Raw genomic sequence first — 20,172 nt, 5'->3', positions numbered from 1 at the left:
GATGTGGACTGAATCTTAAAATCATCATCTGACCCAAGAGCACACGACAGAAACTCTAGGTCTTTCTATGAAACACAGGTCCCCCAATACCCCGAACCTTATCGTCTAAGCACTTCACAGGTGACGTGACACAGATGCAGGAAATAAGTGCCCTCTCCACCGAACGCTCTAAGGCTAAACCAGGCCCTGTCCCTCCCCCGCACCCCACGTGGCCACAGCAGAGCAATCACAGATCCTGAGCCACAGTGAGAGGCCCTCCCTCAGTGAACAGACAGCAAATGAAGGACGCCACCAACAGTGGTGCCGGTGGGAACACAGAGGGACAAGACCGTCAGATGCTGATGATGGAGGTGTCATCCGACATGACAACCTGGGAAGACAACCTCAGCATCACCCAGTGGCAGTGAACATGTGTGATCCGCACACAGCAGCGGCTCCACGCCCAGACACAAGCCCCAGAGGGACTTGTCCCATGACGCAGCAGCAGCCAGATGAGCACGCAGAGGCCCTGCACATAACACAGAACACTGGGGATAACTGAAGATCCCCTAGGAGACACGCGGTGAACACAGGCCACGCTACAGCAGTCAGTGTGAGTGAGCCACAGCCAAAACCACCAGCGAGCATGCATCTCAGAAATCAGGTTGCAATTATTACAGAGGAATACCTACGATGTGAGACAGTTATAGAAAATGCAAAAACAGCTAAATTAAAAATGTAGCTTTTCAAGGTACAAATTGGCAAAACTACAGAGAAAATGAATGGAATGATGACGTAAAACTCAGGAGAAGAGTTATGGATGGCTGCAGGGGAGGGCCCCCAGGGGCCCCAACGTCTAGGTAACATCCTCCTGCCTGTGCCGGTGGAGGGCGACCTTCTTGTCAGTGCCACTTAAACTGTACGTGTTCACTATACACAATTTCTTGTCAGTATAATATACAGGTCGTAATAAAAAGAGAAATTAAGAAATGAATGAACAAAATTGGAATTCCTTAATGCTAATAGGTGGATCATGATAAAATATGAATGTGTCTAAACCACAGACCTATTTAGATGCATCAAATCTTGCTGAAGCAAGGAAGGGGTGTCTGAAGTTACAGTGAAATATTCCAGTGTTGACATTAGGAAGAAACTATAGAAACAGAATCTTTGCTAACATTTTGATGAGTTTTCTACAAATCTTTTTCTCTGAGAGTTTTTTTTCACATAGCTGATATATAATCAACATAAAATTTAAGATCTTGGTTTTACTTAACTTATAGAATTAACAGTTATCATTCAAAGCTCTCCACCAACATCACTTTTACTGGCTGCATTACATTTTTTTTGTGTGTGTGTGTGTGTGTTTTTTTTTAATTCTGTAGTGTGAGTTTTTTTTTTTTTTTTTTTTTGTGAGGAGATCAGCCCTGTGCTAACATCCGCCAATCCTCCTCTTTTTTTGCTGAGGAAGACGGCCCTGGGCTAACATCTGTGCCCATCTTCCTCCACTTTATATGGGACGCCGCCACAGCATGGCTTGCCAAGCAGTGCGTCAGTGCGCGCCCGGGATCCGAACCAGCGAATCCCGGGCCGCCGCAGCGGAGCGCGCGCACTTAACCGCTTGCGCCACCGGGCCGGCCCCTGCATTACATTCTTATGCGACCTTTTTCTTAAACATCTCCCTACCCCTCATTTTGAATATTTAGGTTGTCTCCTGTTTTGTGCTATTAAAATTTAAATGCTGTTGCAAATATCTTTTTGCATCATGCTTTGTTCATAGCTTTGGCTGCTTCCCAAGACAGGTTCCGGAATTGGAAATCCTGATTCCAGACATACAAGCATTTTCAGGCTCATGGTCCATAATGCCAAACTGCTTTCCAAAAAGGCTGTACCCATTTAATGCCTACCAACAGGGCAACAAAGCACGACCAAGCCTTTTGAGATGCTGGGCTTCCTTGTCTGTAATATAAAAAGCATCCATTTTCATTGATCAAAACTGTATGTAATGATAGAAACTAAGAGGTGGCAATAAAGGTAGCAAGAAAACATGTTTTCGGGCTATGATTCTCCCGGGGCCACTAACATAAGAAATAGGAAAGCAAAAGTATGAATTGATGATTCAAATTAATAGACCTAATCTTTACAGTACATTAAAAAAAACAACAAAAAAATACACCCAAATAATTTAAATTGTTTAACCACTTCCCGGGATGATAAAGCACGACACAGACCAAGGGGCTTCAAGAGTTTACAGACGGGACAAAGGCCCCAGGGGCAAATGCGTGCGGAAGTGTCTACTCACCGGTCACTTTGGGAATCCCCTGCAGACGTGGGACAGGCAGGGCCACCACGATGCCCAGGCTGGTGCCAACCATCAGCAAGCCATGGCAGACGAGCAGGCTGGTCACAGACAGCCGCTGGGGCCCTGGACGGAGAGAGAGAGGAGTCTGGTCTCTGCAGGGCGCCACGTCGGGGCAGGCGCTCAGGGGACGGTCTGGAAACAACACAGACCTCGCGCCAGAGAGCTCACTGCGCCAGAATCAACCCCTCCTGCGGCAGCAGGTGTCCCCAGAGCTCTGAAACTACCTACTGTGCTTGCTTCAACTGGACGAGAACGAAAAAGATCCTGCCCTGCAGTGGGCCACACGCACGGCTGGATCTCACGTCCGCACTCTCCACTGCTCGGGCTGGCGCTTTCAGAGGCAAATAGAATTCCCTAGAGTCGTCCTTGTAAACCACTTCCTTCTAGTCAGTGTAGCAACGAGCCCTGAGGCACACACGCGTGCACATGCATGCACATGTCACACGCACGCACATGTCACAGGCACACACACGTCACACTGCGGTTCTGAGCGAGCACTGAGCCGCCCTTCACGATCTGACAGATCTAACAGGCAGGACGGACTTGTGGCGCAACCTGCACCAAGTACCACGGTGGGAGACGCCGTGAGACCCCCTGATGGCCTGTTGGGAAGGAGAATAGCATCTGGTGGACCCGGAGTGAGGAAGAGTGGAAAATGCAGACAGAAAACACTGGAGTCAGGGGGGCCTTTGGAGCTTTTGTTGGTTTTGTTTTGCAGCCAAAGCTCTGAGGCCCAGAGCAATCAAACCTCTGCTCTGCGTGGACAGGGCCACGGAGTGGAAGTCAGAGCCGGTCAGAGCCTTGCGCTGCCGCAAACCTCTCCTGACTACTCGAATCCTAACTGGAGACTAGACGTGCGCCTAAATCTACCTCTGCGCTGACACCATCGCCAGCATCACTGCTTCCAAGGGGAGATTTAACGTACCTCCTGGCATCTCTCTGTTTAGCTCTAAAGCTGATGAGCAGAGAACAATTTAGTTGGCTCGCGAGAAGCAATGATGAACACTTAGAAACCATTTGATGCTTCTTTTCTATAGAAATAAGTTATCTTCAATGTCTCTGCATTTGACCTGAAGTTCATCTTAGACAAAGAGCACGAAAAGCAAGTGGTCTAGGAGCTGGCCCGGTGGCGTAGCAGTTAAGTGCGCACGCTCCACTTCGCTGGCCCGGGGTTCGAAGATTCGGATCCTGGGCATGCACCGGTGCACCGCTTGTCAGGCCATGCTGTGGCGGCATCCCATATAAAGTAGAGGAAGGTGGGCACGGATGTTAGCCCAGGGCCAGTCTTCCTCAGCAAAAAGAGGAGGATTGGCAACAGATGTTAGCTCAGGGCTGATCTTCCTCACAAAAAAAAAAAAAAACACACAAAAAAAGCAAGTGGTCTAATGCCAGAGCCAGAGGTAGATTAACATGCCTAAAGAAGTCATTTTCATGAATTATTTAGGCAATAGCAAAAAAAAAAAAAAAACAAAACCCACAAAAAAAACAAAACTACAAAAAACAAAGATTCGGTTTCATCCACATATAGACTTACATTACTTCTAAAAAGTGAATAGTATTATGTTCCCAGGAATTCTGAGCGCTTGCCTGTTCAAAGGACTCAAGTTGTAGAGAAGCCTGAGAGCCACACGTCAAGCTACGACACTATCCCATAAGGAGGCAAGGTGCTGTCATTTTCAGAAGCTAATGAGAAACGCTGAAGTGGTTTGAAAGTGTGTCGCTCAGCACGATTCGCAACTCCTACTATTGATTGGCCCTTGGCCATGTCGTCAGGCAGCACCTCAGGAGGCAAGCCCCGCGAGCCGGGGAGCGTGCGAGCAAACACAGCTGCCTTTCCCCGGAGCATCAACCTCACTCAACGCTAAGTATCGTCAAGGTTAAACACGACTGTCTTACGAGGCGGAAGCCAACCTGCACTCACGTTGAGGATGCGACCTGAGACCACCCTCTCCCAGCCTCCTGGAAGCCTTTGGTGGAAAAGTCCACGAAGCCGCTGGTGGAGGGCGACATTTGGAACTGGTTCGCTGCTCTGGGCTTTCTGTTTTGTTTAGATAAAACTCAGCGTCCCCCACTACGCCTGCTGCACAGGAGTGACATACCGTTTCCCATTGAAAGCTTTCCAAGTGAAGAATTAATTCACAACATTGACAGAAATGGGCCGCAGAGAACCGCTGCTGGGCGGGAATCTCCTGACCCGTGGGATGGACCTCACTCCTGGAGCCAGAAGACATGGCTGGGCGTCTCACTTTCCGCAGCCGTGTTTCTGAGCTGCTGCTTGTGGGAGGAATGTATAAACTGGGCAGTGGACATGCCTGCTGTCCTGAATTTGAATAAATTTACCTTTTAAAATACAAAAGTATTGGAAACAATAAAAACAAATGGACTCTTACGACTTCTCACCAATCATCGTATCCCGGTTTCGGGGGCTTTGTCTAGAGGTGGGCAAGGGGACCATTACATCACGTAACTCCACTTAGACTCTCATTCTGGTTGTCAGTCCTCAATACAAATGAAAACCATGTGCGTGAATAAGTTAAATGTTGTTTTCATGATTTACCTGAACATCCTGAAATATTTTGGTATGGGGAACTGAGTTTCATTTAATTTTTCTCCAAAAAAGGAATTAATGAGTTAAATTTTCTTTCACAGAGAATTTTTAATTTTTAAAAGATTGGCTTAGGGCCATTAAAGAAGCATTTGAAATACCTTTACTCTATAAACCACATGGCTTTAAAGACAATTGATGAGGAAAATGGGGATTTCAAACAGACCGTCTCCACAATGAGGGTGGGTTACACCTTTATACTGCAAACGGATCTTCCTAAAATATGATGTGTAAATATTTCCAACTGCTAATGAAACATAAAAAAGAGGGGGCCACCTCAGAGGTATAGTCATTAAATTCGCTGCTCTGTTTCTTCAGCCCGGGGTTCCCAGGTTCAGATCCCGGGCGCAGACCTAAGCACCGCCTGTCAAGCCACGCTGGGGCGGCGTCCCACATAAAGCAGAGGAAGATGGGCACAGATGTTAGCCCAGGGCCAGTCTTCCTCACCAAAAAATTTAAAAAAATAAATAAAAAAAATAAACATACAAAAGAATTTACCTTCAAATTACGAAAGATAAAACTTTACTGTTTATTTTTATTCAGAAACACATTTTGAAAGCAATCTTTCGTTCCTTACGGATTCTCCACTTCTTCCCATGTGAATAGTGCGTTAGGAGCACGGACTCTTCCTCCTGTGCCAGCTTTCACATCTGTGTTCTCTTACGTGTCCTAATGCTCCGGGAAACTTTCCGTAGTCTGTGTAAGGCACTCCTTTCTTCAGAAGTGGGTCTTTCTAAAGAGAAAGCACAGAGCAACTCAAAGGCCCAGGAGCCCGGGGTGGCGCTGGGATGGGAGAAGGAACCTCACAGCACGAGAAGAGGAAGATCCTGCATATCCATCAGGAAAGACCAACCGACATAACCACGGGGCTTCCTGGAGGAGCTCCGGGGAAGACCAGCCCAGACTCTGATTTCATCAGAAAGAAGGTCAAAGCAGGTAAAATCCAGATGTTCATTTTTCTTTCTAACTGGTTTGAAAGCTTTCAGAAACTGAGTAAGACAGTAAGTTCCAGAGAATGATGGTTTATTCCACGTTCAAAATGGTCTATGATTCGTCACTTCTAATTTTACATATGAAGGTTTAACTGAAATAGTAATTAGGGAACGCGGTAATTCTGCGCTTCAGGAGGAGCTGTGGACAGTGCTGACAGAGAGCTGTCCTGGACGTTACCTGCAAGAAGCACGAGCAGCGGCCCTCAGAGGGGGACGGCAGGGAGGCCCCTGGGAAGGGGCTGAGTTGGCCGAGCTGCGAGGGGCCACCCACTCACCTCACTGTCAAGGGGGAGGCGGGGTGGGCGGGGGTGGAGGCAGAGACGCTGACTCGCTGACAAAGGGTGCAAGTTGCACAGGAGGCTTTAAAATGAGTCATAAATATGAAGAGGGGACTGTCGACACGTTAGCCGCTGTTTCGAGAGCCTAGCAGTCTTCTTACACCAGACGCAAAGAGAGAAACGGGAAGCCCTAGATGAGGAGGGCGGCCCCTGAGGGCTGGGGGGCATTAAAGAATACTGTCCAGGTTTATTCAAATGTTCACAATAAACACACAGACAGAGGGACTGAATAAAAGGAGAAACAAGGCTTCCAAGTGTGGCAGGAAATGCTACAGCTAGAATGCTCTCTCTGCTCTCCCCCACAACAGAGAGCAAAGGAAACAGGCAGGTCCGAGTGGCTGGTTAATCCAGGCTGAACCGCTGGTTCCTCAGCTGCTGGTTAATCCAGGACGGCACTCAGAACCCCAGTGCTCTGCCTTGTTCCCTAATTCATAAATAGTCTCCAGCCTGGTTTAATTTGCTGAATTCCTTTACGATGTGGTCAACAGTATTTAGAAAAGTGACACTGTTTTTTTAAAAATAGAAACTTTGGACACTTTATTTGGTTACATCATCCTTGGAAGGTGACGTATTCCTTCAGCGGGAACAAGGAAAGGCTAATTTCACACGAGGTCTCGCACTTTTCTGTTAAGGACATCCTCCTTCGAATATTCTGGACGAGGCAGGAAGCATCTGCATCTTGATGTGACTTGTGCTTGCTGGTCACCTATACCAGAGGAAGCCCCTCCCCACTGGCTGCTGCAAACTCTCCTTTACAACCGAGAAGTCTGACCTCCTGCTCTGAAAACTGTGTGCTCACTACAGACGGTTTCACCACCAATTGTTTGACTGCGTTAGGTTGATGTGGTTTATGTCACAGAGCTGGAGCTTAACAGTTTTCAGAGCTGAATGCCAAATACAAGGAGACCCAGCTCACTGGATACTGGATACTGTCATATATTCCACAGGTGAAGCAGGCTGAGACCTAGGGAGCACACAGACTTTATCAAGTTTTGTTAACTTACAAAGAAGGTGGGAGTTACAGTATAATAATTTTTTTTCCCAAAATTTTGTTCTTTCTGGCTTGGGAAGTCTTCATCTCTAGAACCTATTGGAATTTTATACTCTAGTGAGATCACAAAAGGATAATTTTTTGTATTATTGCCATACGTACACAACAAAACGCATTTGGGCAACCTCATGAACACAATTCTAGAATGGAGGTCTTATATACGTGTGAGCTCAGGGCACCTGCAGGATTCATGAACAGGAGGGTCCAGAGGATGAGCAGAGCCCAAGGCCTCCAACTCAATTTGCTCACGTATAGTGTGCAAACACACACTTACGGAAACATCTAAATGTAAAACAGAATAAAATAACGATGCTTACTACCATGGCACGCTGGCCTAGGGGTAAGAGGACTTGAAAAGGGACAAGGGAAGAAGTGCCTCTTGGCTTCCTTACTTTCTCTAAATCACAAAATGCATGAAAGTCAGACCAATTTCGGGCTAACGTTCCCAAGGACTGTACTCAAGAACCACTGTCAGAGGTGGAACAAACGGGATCTCATTCTGAGTGCTACTGAATCCTGCTCTAGACCACCCACCTCTCTGCAGGCCACCAGGCCAGGGTGGCAACAGAACCTGGAAGGAGACTATGAGATGCAGATAAAGTGCAAAATGCCCCCGGGAGGTCAGGAACCAGCAGGTACCACAAATACAGTACACAGACCCGGAGAACACAGGCCAACTGCAGGCTTTCCGCTCCATTCTGGGCTGGGTGCACGCTGCGCTTTCACACAGCTCTGGAAAACAGACCTGATTTTTTTTTTCTTTTTTTGGTGAGGAAGATTGGCCCTGAGCTAACATCCGTGCCCATCTTCTTCCACTTTATATGGGATGCCACCACAGCACGGCTTGATAAGCGGTGCGTAGGTCCATGCCCGGGATCCAAACCAGTGAACCCCTGGCCGCCGGAGCAGGCAAACTTAACCACTATGCCACCGGGCCAGCCCCTAGAGACCTAATTCTTTGCACAGGAATAAATAAAGAGGAGAGAGGCCGAGGGAGTGTACGAGGTGACGCAGGCCCGAGCATCTGATTGCACAGTCTCCTGGTCTGCAGACAGCCCAGGTGGACCGTGATCGATGGAAAGCCACACGAACGGAACAAAACAAGGGAGTCATTATCCAGAGGGTGTAAAAGTCGTGAAAACTGTCATAAAAACTGAAGGAAATGCCACCCCAGCGTGGCTTTTTAAAAGCAACGTGGAGGTGAGGGCCAGCAGGGCTGACGGGGAGGGGCTGGGTGGAGCAGACCCTACGAGGGTCGTGGCCCCGTGGCACTTTTGTGGCCAGTGTCAGAATTCTGGAACCTGGCGACCTCAGGGAAGGAAGTGGTGATGGCAGCCAGCCCCAGGGCTGGTGAGGCCAGAGGGCAGCGGGTCAGGACTCTGGGGGCTGGGAAGGCCGCTGTATCGCAGCACCCACATCACCTTCCCCCCGGACGGACTCTGGACGGACCTTTGAGCACATGGCCACTCAATGGCAGAATGAGTGCGTGTTCTGGCAATTTATGAATTTGACTTGGCTTCATCCCGACGACATAGCAGATCCCAACCGCAAACATTTGTTCCACCAGCCTGTGCACAAAAGGAACATGACACCAAGTCCCCGGCACAGCGCAGGTGTGCTGTCAGAGGGGGAGGCTGACAGCCACTGTGCTCTCCTAAATATAACCCGGTGCGTTACATAAGCCTGCATCTTCCTCACCAAACAAAACTACCCCGCAACATTTAAAACAGGATTTGTGCAGAGCTAGCTCCATAGGTTGAATCTCCTCAGTGTACACGCATGTGCACGCACACTCGGTAACCAGGAGCGGCGATGCGTTATTCAGCTTGATTGTGGCGAACCCTTCACAATGCATACATACACCCAAACGTCACATTGTACACCTTATATACACACCATTTTACATGTCAAAGACATCCCGATACAGTGTTAAAAAAAGAAACAAAATAGCCCTCACTCACCCACTGAGCCCCCAACATGTTCACTCCCTGGGGGTGGAGGCCCGGGCTGCCCACCACCCTCCACATCCTCTCCCTCCTCATCTCCCCATTGGCCTCATCCCTCCCAGGACCAATGTTCTTCCCCGTGTCAAAGGTCACCCTCTCTAGAACCTTCTGGCATTTATAGAACGTGACCCTAAATTAGTCTATGTTTCTCAATGCATCGTAAATGGCAACCTTTCCTCTCGCACCTTCTGCTTACGCTACAGACTCCTCAACACTGTTATCAACCAACAGCCAAAACAAAAGACCTCCCATCAGTCCCGCCCATCAGTGGCTACCACTGAAAGACGGTTACACAAATAACTAAGTAAACAGATACACACACACCTGGTCCCTGGTCTGAATGTAAGTTTCCTGCATTTGTAAATAATTTTGATAAATTTACTTCACTGCCTACACAGACAGGAGACCCAGTTAGCTTCTAAGAGGACTTCTCCACGCTCACTGACTCGCGTAACTTAAATACTGTCAGACACACAAAGTCAATCAGGAGGCAACTTGATTGGGATTCTCGGATCTTGCTCAGCCTTTGACCATGAACTTGTTCAGAGTGAAGTCTAAGTTCAGTCTCTCCACTTCCCCGGTTCCCTCCAAACTCTTGCGTGAGGCTCCTCTCTCCTCTTCCTCTCCCGCCGACACGCACACATACAGGTGTGCACACACATACTCTTGCACACACATAGCTCCCAGACGAAGTCTGTGGCTGTTCACCGCAGTGTTTCGCCACACCCTCAGGGGTCCGGTGCCAGCCCCACTACAGCTCCCCCCAGCTCCCCACCTGCGTGCCCTCCTCTTCCTCCCCACCCCTCCCACCTTGTGCTGCAGCTTCCCCCACCTACTCGGCTCCCCCCGAGTTCTCTCCTCTGACCCCCTTCTCCTTCTGCATTCCTAAGAGCAACTCTCTGTGCCTGACACTTTCTCCCTGTACACCTCCCCCTCCCTGTCCCCCGTCCCTCCTCACTCACCAGTGGGGACAAACTCCCAAACTGCGTCCCCTTTCCTGACTCCTCATCCACATGCCAGACCTCCTTTCCAATTTCCCTCTGGGCTTCTCGCCTCAGCAAAACCAAATGAAATGCACCATTCTCCCCTAAAACTAGGCTTTCGTGACCCCATGTTGGTGGATGACTTGACTATCTTTCCAGTAACCCAGGCCCCAAATCCCAGTATCTTCCGGCCCTTCCTCTCCCTAACCAATCAGTCAACACCTCAGGGTGACTCTCGAGTGAGTCTCTCCCAGGCATTCTCACTGTTACGTGCCAGGGCAGGTCCTCTGACCACAGGAATGCCCACAGCCCCTCCTTCCTTCCTCTCTCTCCACACGCTGTTGCCAGGATGCCCTTCCCAAAACTCAACTTGGAACATACTGTGCCCTGTTCAAATCCTGACTCCCCATCAGCATCACGGCATTCACAGCCACACACAACCCACTCACCTCGCCTTTCTGATCTCTTCTTCCATTCTGCCCCTCATGCTCATACATGCCAGCTACACACGTACACATACACTATCTGCATGCTTATACACACTAGCTACGTGCTCATACATGCCAGCCACATGCTTACACACATACTTACTACATGCTCACACATACCAGTTACATGCTCATACATACCAACTATATGCTTATACACACCAGCTACATGCTTACATATTTCAGCTACCTGCTTATACATACCAAGTGCATGTTCATACACATTACCTACATGTTCACACATATATACACACTAGCCACATGCTCACACACACCAGATACATGGGTATATACCAGCTACATGCTTACACAGATTAGCTGCATGTTATACATGCTAGCTTCATGTTTATACACACAAGATACAATCATATATGCTGGCTACATGCTCATACATGCCAGCCACATGCATCCACACGCTAGCAACATGCATATACACACTAGCTACCTGCTGTCCCCACACCCCCAGCCCTGCTCTCTGCTGGGGATACCCTCCCTCTGAGCCTGGTGGAACCCCAGCCGGGACACTGCCTCTGGCTCCCGAGGGCCCTCCCCATCCCAGGGAATCTCCTCCTTTGCTCTGTTCTTTACCTTCAGGTCCCTGCCCGCCCCCCACGTGTAGCCCTGTTAGGTTTGACAGCGAGAAACCACCTATGATCAAGGGCTTCTGACCCACAGACATGGCCCTCTAATTCGGTTCCGAGCTAGTACACACAGTCACTTCACAAACACTGTCCTGGCCCTGGAGGGCACATGGGAACTGTGACACAGGCCAAGCGGGCACCCCACGCCCCAGCACCCCGCCTCCAGGACCCCCGTCCAGACCCCGTTACCTGGTAACATGTGGTGGACGGGGGTGGCGATGTTGATGTCTTGGAGATGTTTGAGGGTCTCCGTGTGGAAGAGGCGTAGCGTGGACCCGGAAGTGAAGGCGATCCAAATGCCCACGCCAGCAACAGCCATGTGCGAGACCACCATGCCCTCTTCTTGGTGGGCCTCGAGCTGGTTCTGGGGAAACCAAGGAGAGGAGATGGAGGGGCATTGGGGTGCGCTCACAGCTATGCTGCTGTGTCACAGGCACTGAAACCGGCCCCGTGAACTGCACATTACATTCTGCGTGTGCAATTGTCCTGCCCATGACGGGTCCACTTAGAGCCCCCAGCTACTCACCGTGCACCCTCAGTGACCCCCAGCAAGGGGACCAGCACTCCAGGACCACAGACGCCTCGTACAGGTGGGAAACAGGTTTCCAGTCAAACTGCTCCCATTCTTTTTATTTCCCCGAGCAGATCAGAGTGCTTTCCAGAACTTCACTGTACCCTCCAGTTACCAGGGCACCCTCGTGGGCTGGGAAAGCTGCCACTTCAAACACCAGCCCTTGGAAGCCTGCTGGAGGGCCGAACCCCACCGAGGAGGGTCACTAAAGGACAGTGTCCCAACATGAGCACGGGCCCCCTTGGTGGGTGGGAAAACGGGAGGAAAATGGGAGCGAGCAGAGGGAACACCAGGAAATGCAGAGCCGTAACTGCCGGAGAGGCCAACCAATGCCTCCCCCCCCCCCCCCCCCCCCCCCCCCCGGCCCCAGGTGCGGAACCACCAGTCCCCTCCCTACACTGCTGAGCAGGAGGGAGGGCCCCACCCTTCCTGTGGTGAGACCTGCGAAGGCCGGCCTGACCCACTGCTCTGAGTGCTCTCGGGCTCCCCCGTAGTCTCTGAGTTTGCACCCACTCCCGGCCCGGTCCCTGGATGACCACTGCTGCTTCTCCACGTGAGCAGGCCCTTCCCAAGCTTCTGAGCTGAGCTCTGCCTCTGTCTCCATCCTGACAACCCTGCTCTTCAGGGACCCACGAGAGGGAACTTCTGCAACTCGGCCCCCAGATGCATGCTGGTGCCGGGCAGCTGGCTCACCGCCTATTAGGGACTGGAGGAGGGCAGGGTGGGGGTGAAGCACAGAGACACGAAGAACCTGCATCCTCAAAGTCCTCCAAGTCTATGGCAGATCACAACCCCTCACAACTCTCTAAATCGAAATTACATAACTTAAACCCCCACAGGAAAACACACGGCTTACATCTCTGTCCTCAGGGCTGTTCTGCACCGTCTGAGAACAGGGGAGAGGCTGTTACGACCCACTATGCTCTGATGAGGGTGGTTGCCCATCCTTGTACGCCCACCCTGCACAGAAAGGCTTGGCTGAGTTAAACCCTTCACATTCCACCCACACACTGCCCACTCTTGAGGAGTTAAACTGGTGGTGCATGCATCTCGATTTTAGTCAGATGGGCGATTCCACGTCTGACCAAAGATTCCACAGTCGATGGCCCCACTATTGTCTCAATTGAAGATTGCACCGGGACAGGCTGGCATCACGGGCCTGTACATGAGTCTGCAGAGCCCAGGAGAGGAACAGCATGGGGGCTGGCCTGAAGCCGGAGCCCCCTGGGCCAGCATCGGGATTCCGGAGACAGCTCACTCTGGGGACTGCCTGTGCGGCCGAGACCTGACACCCCGTGCCTGGAGCCGACTCCACATCTGTCTCTGTGCCCTGGAGCCAAGAGTTCCCTCCTGAGTGCCTGCATCCTTGAGGGAGGGAACGCGGGGCCTCCGGCTGAGCAGCAGACTCCTGAGTAAAGATCAGGACCCTGTTCTCTGGGGCTGGCTCTGCCCCCTCCTCCGGCCGGGAAGAGGAGCTGCTGTTTCTTCAAGGACCGCCCCATTCTGACACACCCGCACTACACTCACTCTTGCAAATACATCTTATCACACACATGTGATTCCTGCCTCTAAAGTCACTCCAATCATCACAAGTTTAATTCAAATATTTGTCACTAGAAATGAGGCACTGTCCACAGTTATGAAGATTCCAAGTCACGGGCTCGGTTCTGACACACAGAAGTACTTCCGTTCCCCACCAGAACACGGGTCATAAGGCACCAGGAGCAGAAGCAGGTTTACGAGTGGTTTAACAGGATGTCCACACTCTGGACACCAGGCCCGGCAGCGCAGGACGGAGTACGCGCCTGGGAGCTGGGCACTTGGGTTCAGGTTCCAGATCATCCTGGCTCTGGCCTACTTTTGATCCCCCCCGTCCTTCCTCCTCCTCAGGCCCCCACTGGCCTCTGCCCCCGACTCTGCTCCTGCTTCACAGAGAGGCCCGCAGACACCCACCCCTCAGCGCGCCCTCTTCCACCGGCACTTCCCCACATCCCCACAACCAGGGCAGGCCCACCTCCTCCTCCCATCTCAGGGAACTCCCTCCCCAACACGAACGGGCCCTGCCCCTCCAGGCCTCCTGCTCGGGGCCCTTTCTCCACTGACTTCTCTCATTCACCCAAACACGTGCCAGTCTCGCACCTTAAATTAAAAAGAAGAAAAATGAGGGAAAAGGAAAGAAAGAAAAGCCTTCTAATTGCTTCTAGCTGTGTCCCCGCTCTCTCCTTCCCGTCACCGTCAGGTGTCTTCTAACGGTTGTCCCTGGGCGCTGTCCTCACCCCTATTTCTCACAGTCTCTTCAACCTCAGGCTACACCTATCCCACAGCCTCACCCGCTAAGGTCCCAGAGATCTCCAAAACTGTCAAATCCAACAGACATTCCGTTTTTCAAAAAATTGAGATATAATCCACATGCCATGAAATTCACCATTTTAACGTGTATAACTCAGTGGATTTTAGTATGTTCACAAAGCTGTGCAAGCATCGCCACCGTCTAATTCCAGAACATTTCAACACCAATTAACAGTCACTCCTTATTCTCCCCTCCTCTCATCCCCTAAAAAAGTTCACTAATCTACTTTCTGTCTACAGATTTGCCTATCTTGGGCATTTCATATAAAAGGGTTCATACGATACGTGGCCATTTGTGTCTGACTTCTCTCACTAAGCATAAAGTTCGCATGGTTCATCCATGTTGTAGCACGCATGGATCAAGACCTCATTCCTTTTCACGACAGGAAAATATTCCACTGCATAGATGGACCATATCATGTTTATCCATGCATCAGTTAATGGACACTTGGGTTATCTCCACCTTTGACTATTATAAAATAATGCTGCCCTGAACATTCACATACAAGTTTTTGTGTAAACACATATATTCAGTCCTCTTGAGTATACACCTATGGTTGGAAATGCTGGGTTGTATGGTGGTTCCAAGTTTTACTTTTTGAGGAACAAACTGTTTCCCGACAGTCGGTCACATTTCACATTCCCACCAGCAATATATGAGGCTTCCAATTTCTCCACATCCTCTCCACTGCCTATTAATGTCTGTTTTTTAAATTACTGTCATCCCACTGGGTGTGAAGTGGTATCTCACTCTAGCTCTGATTTGCATCTCCCTGATGACTCATGCTGTTGAAAATCTTTTCACGTGTGTACTGGCCAATTGTGCATATTCTTTGCAGAAATGTCAATTCAGGTCCTGTTTTAATTGGGTTATTTTTCTTTTTACTGTTGAGTTGTAAAAGTTTGTTATATATTCTTAACAGATGAGTGATTTGTAAATATTTTCTCCCATTCTCTGGGTTGCCTTTTCCCCTTCCTGACAGTGTCCTTTGGGGCACAGAAGGTTTCAATTTCAATGAATCCGATTTACCTGGTTTTTTTCTGTTGGTTGCTTGTACTTTTAGGTGTCACACCTAAGAAACCATTGCCTGGTCCACGGTGACAAAGATTTACCCGTGTTTTCTTCTAAGACGTTTACAGTTTTAGCTCTTACATGTAGGTCTTGGATGCACTCTGAGTTAATGTTTGTATATGGTGTGAGGTAAGGGTCTGACTCCATTCCTTTGCGTGTGGAGATCCAGCTGTCCCAGCACCATTAGTTGAAAAGACAAGAATCTTCTCCATTCAACTCTTTTGGCGCCCTGTTGGAAATCAGCCACGTGGTTTATGTCTGGTCTTTCAGTTCTGTCTCACACTGGTCTGTGTGTCTACCCCTGTGCCTGCACCACCCTGGCGTGGTTTCTGCAGCTGTGCACTAAAATGCGAAATGGGGAAGTGTGAATCCTCCAATGTTCTTCTTTTTCAAGACTGTTTTGGCTGTTGTGAGTCTCTTGCATTTCCATATGAAGTTCAGTATCTGCCTGTCAGGTTTTGTTAAAGAAAAAGGCACTTGGGACTTTGATAGAGGTTGTGTTGAACCTGCAGATCAATTTGGGGACTATTTCCATCTTAACAATACTATGTCTTCCAATCCACACACATGGGCTGTCTTTCCATTTATTTAGGTCTTCTTTAATTTCTTTCAACAATGTTTTGTAGTTTTCAGCGTACAACTATTGCACCTCTTTTGTTAAATTTAACTATTTTATTCTCTTTGATGTCATTGTAAATGAAGGTGTTTTCTTATCTCATGTTCAGATTGTTGGCTGCTAGTGTACAGAAATTAAATGGATTTTTGTGTATTGATCTTGTATCCTGTGACTTTGCTGAACTTATTAGTCCTAATAACTTTTGTTTAGATTCCTCAGGATTTTCTGCCTATGAGATCACGTCATATGTAAACAGAGGTAATTTTACTTCTTCCTCTCAATCTGCATTCCCCTCCCCCCTCCTTTTTTCTTGTCTAATTGCTCTGGGTACGAAATTCTTTTAATACGCTGTTGAATTTGGTTTGCTAGGATTTTGTTGAGGATTTTTGTTACCAATATTCATAAGGATATTGGTCTGTATCTGCCTTTTCTTGCAGTATCCTTGTCTGGCTTTGGTATCAGGCTAATGCTGACGTTACAGAAAGAGTTAGGAAGTGGTCTATTTCAATTCTTTGGAAGAGTTTGAGAAGGATTGGTGCTTATTCTCTTTAAATGTTTGGTAGAACAGCAAAGCCATCTGATCCTGGGCTTTTCTTTGTTGGGAGATTTTTGATTATTGATTCAAACTTCTTACCCGTTACTGGTCTGTTCACATTTTCTATTTCTTTCTGATTCAGTCTTGCTAAGTTGTATGTTTCTGGGAATTTACCCATTTCTTCTAGGTTGCCCAATTTGTTGGCTTATCATTGTTCACAGTTGTCTCTAATGATCCTATTTCTGCGGTACTAATTATAAGGTCTGCTGTTTTATTTATGGTCATATTTATTTGAGCCTCTTTTCTTTCTTAGTTGAGCTAAAGCTTTGTTAGATTAGCTGTTTCTTCATGACTCAGTCTTGGTGGTTTGTGCCTTTTCTACAAATTGACTATTTCACGTTTCATCTCAGTTACCTAATTTGTTGGCACACAACCGTTCACAGTACTCCCTTATAATCTTATAACGTCTCCTTCAGTCCTGATATCAGCACCTGGCATCTTCTCTTTTCTCTTGCTCAGTCTCTGGATATCTCTGAACCTTCCCCATTGGTCTTGGACACTGGACTCTAAGACACTCCTCCATCGGTTCCTGTAACGCTGCACCCTCCTGGCCTCTAACCTCCTCCAGCTACCCCTACTCAGATGCTCCTCAGGGCTCAGCTCTCTCCCCTTACCTTTAAATGCCACTGTGTCAGGCCTCACCCCCCAGCACAAGCCTGTCCACCCCCACGGCTTACACAACCACCTGCGGCACAGCTTTACAGTCAACCGCCCGATGAGTACCTCCTCCCGGACCTCTCAGGTACACCCCAACTAGCGCGCCCGGTGAGCACCGCTCACGGCCGCCCCACACGGCCAGCCTGCTCTTCCCCGTGACCCCATCTTGTGACAGTCAACAGTCCCACACCTAAGCAGGCGCACAGGCGGCAGACCGAGGCTTCAGGTGTCTTCACCCTTCTCCACGGGGAGGGAGGGAGGGAGAGGAGGAGCACAAGCCTTAGAACCAGACCAATGGCCTCCACCTCCGGCTACACACTGAAATCGTGTGGGATGTTCAACAGTGCCGATGCCCAGCCCCATTCCCCCGAGATGCTCTCACGTCACGCGGGTGGACCTCAGGGTGGCACCCTCAGGTCCTCGGGGATTCCATCGTGCGCTCCAGCTTGAGGACTCCTGAACTGGTGACTCTGGGTTTGCACCTGGGAGGCACCACCTCGTGCCTCCTGAATGACTTGAAGGCAGTGGGTCTCAAACTTCAGGGGGCTCATTAAAGCACAGTTTGCACCAGCACAAAAAGTGTGTGCGCTGTGACTTTTACTTAGATGGTGAAACAGCAGCGGCCTCCCACGTGGCATCTGTGACTCAGACTGCAGAAGTGAGCATCACAGGCCCGGGAGCCGAGACACTTCCACGTGAGGAGTCCTCGAGCACAGGCAGGCCTCAGGGAGCATGGGCAGAGGCCATGCCCCCAAGACCCCATGCCGGGGAGCAGGGACCCCATGGGGCCAGGAGGACCACAGCTTCGAGAGGTGGCTTGGACCGCACCACAGCACCGTCATCATGGGGACAGACAACGCTTTCCCCATCTGTCTGGCTTCTTGGGGAAAAAGGTTTCCCTTTTGATCTACTGGAAGCCAGTACAGATTTCCCTCAGGGAATCCCACTGCCAAGACTAGGGTGGGAGGAATGGGGAGGGGCACTTCCACCCCACCGCCTTGTTCATGGTAAGGATTCAGCGGCAGAAGAGGGGCTGGTTGGAAGGAATGGGGCAAGCCACCCGTCACCCATACTTCTGCAGATCACCCTCCAGTATCCACACCCTGAACAGGGAAAGCTAACGACCCCATTTTAAGCACAAGACCCATCACAGCTGGTCCCTCGTCCGTTCACCGCAAAGTGGTGACCACTCCTTGGAAAGCTGTCTTGGGCAGAGGAAGGTGACTTCCACAGAGGTTAAAAAGAAAGAAAACAGCCCCATGTGTCCGGGAAATTCAGTGTTACTTGAGAATAAAGGGCAAAGCTACTTTCTCTCTTTCAGGAGGGGGACTATTTCACAATTATTATTAACACTTCCTCCGGAAGGATGCTAAAAACACAGTTTGCTGATCCTCAATCCCAGCTTCTAATTCAGTGAGTCTGAGGTGGGGCCCGGCATTAGCAGTTCTGGAATGTTCCCAGGAGATGCTGCTGCTGCTGGTCCTCGGTCACCCCTTTACTGCTTTAAGGCGACTTAATTTATTCATCTCTTCCTGTTAATTCAGCTTCCTTTATCTACTGGCTCAGTCACGTCACACACCTCCTCCACGGGGCTTCCCAAACACCATGTGAACGTTTCCACTGCCGATGTCGGTGCTTTGTTCCCCACTTCTCTGCTTACGTGCCTTCCGCATATCAGAATAACTGGTTGTTTTTCTTTACGTAACTACCTTACTCTGCAGGTCCCCGTGTCCTGCCAAGTCTCCCTCTTAAATCCTTCCAGTCTTCTCTCTTCTCCACTTGGGGAGTCTTCATTTTCCTGATGGAGTTCTGGGACAACCTTCTCAATTCATCTTCTGGTCACCAATCTCACCCCTCTTTAAACTCGTGGCAAAATAATCTTCTGGGAACACAAATTTCATAACATCTGTTCCGTACTTAAAATCTGTCAACAGCTCACCATTGCGCACAGCACGGTGGTGTTCGGAAGAAAATCACACACAAATCTGCGCCAAGAAAGAGAGCCAAACGCGGCTGCCTGCAGCGGTCACGGGACCCGTCCAGCACTGCCCCCGGGCCTTTGAGCTGGGAGGTGGCCCGGAGGGGCCTCCTCTGAGCACTTAAAGGAACAGAGTCTAAAACGCAGGGAACTGAGGAGACGGACCCCAGCTCCTCCGTATTAGGTAAGAGATCCGTTGACTACACCTGTGCCAACCTCACCTCCTGCCTCGCGCTCAGACTCACCCGCTATTTCAGGCCCAGGGAAGTATTTGCAGCTTCTCCAGGAACCTGCTTTCTCACATCCTGACACACATCACTCCCTCTCTCTGAGATGTTCTGCTTTTTTTCCTTCTGGTGAATTCCCACTCTTCTTGGATAGGGTGGCTTCATGGGTATGCAACACGTGTGGCTGCCCAGGGCTGGCACTCAGAGGGCCCCACACGTGGTTTGATGCTCTGCTGCTGCCGTCTTGAAATTCGTAATAATTGTTGAACATGGGGCCTGGCAGATCACGTAGCCAGTCCTGACCCCACACAAACCCCAATGGCCCTGGTAGGCTGGTGTCCCCCTCACCTATTCCCACACCCCAGCTCATCTGTGAGCTTTTTCTCATCTTTGGTTTTTTTTGCACAGCGTCTGGAACTTAGAAAATGCATGAGGTTCCTGCTGGATGAGAGATGACATGAATAATAATTTAACTCTGTGATGTTGGGCGTGTCTCCTACTTTCTCAGAGCCTTGGTTTTCTGTCTGGAAATTGGAACCTTGGGCAACAGGATCTCTCAGTCTCCTGCCACCGTGAGAATCGTGTGACTGAGGTCTCTGGAAGAAAGCAGGCCATAGACCAGTGTGCCAGTCTCTAAGAACCCCGTCTGCTGCTAGGGCCTG

General features: G+C 49.7%; 1 protein-coding gene across 13 annotated transcripts in view; it reads right to left on the bottom strand.

Annotated features, from left to right (window-relative positions):
- ARHGEF10 (Rho guanine nucleotide exchange factor 10) overlaps window positions 1-20,172 on the bottom strand; it is a 131,382-nt gene that overhangs the window by 2,353 nt on the left and 108,857 nt on the right. For 11 of the 13 annotated variants that reach the window (XM_087418274.1, XM_087418273.1, XM_087418278.1 and 8 more), the window contains 2 exons: window positions 11,635-11,809; window positions 2,282-2,404 (listed from right to left, as the gene is read on the bottom strand). In XM_087418274.1, the coding sequence (XP_087274400.1) occupies window positions 2,282-2,404; window positions 11,635-11,809 (298 nt within the window). Of the gene's footprint in view, window positions 1-2,281; window positions 2,405-5,449; window positions 5,680-5,724; window positions 7,241-11,634; window positions 11,810-20,172 lie in introns of those variants that run through there. The other 2 variants (XM_087418282.1, XM_087418283.1) reach the window with 2 other exon arrangements.

This window comes from Ceratotherium simum, chromosome 28 (assembly GCF_057802395.1).
Source record: "Ceratotherium simum simum isolate JZ-2026a chromosome 28, ASM5780239v1, whole genome shotgun sequence".
NCBI lineage: Eukaryota > Metazoa > Chordata > Mammalia > Perissodactyla > Rhinocerotidae > Ceratotherium > Ceratotherium simum.
Note: the sequence above shows the minus strand (reverse complement) of the source record. Positions and strands in the feature narration are given on the sequence as shown.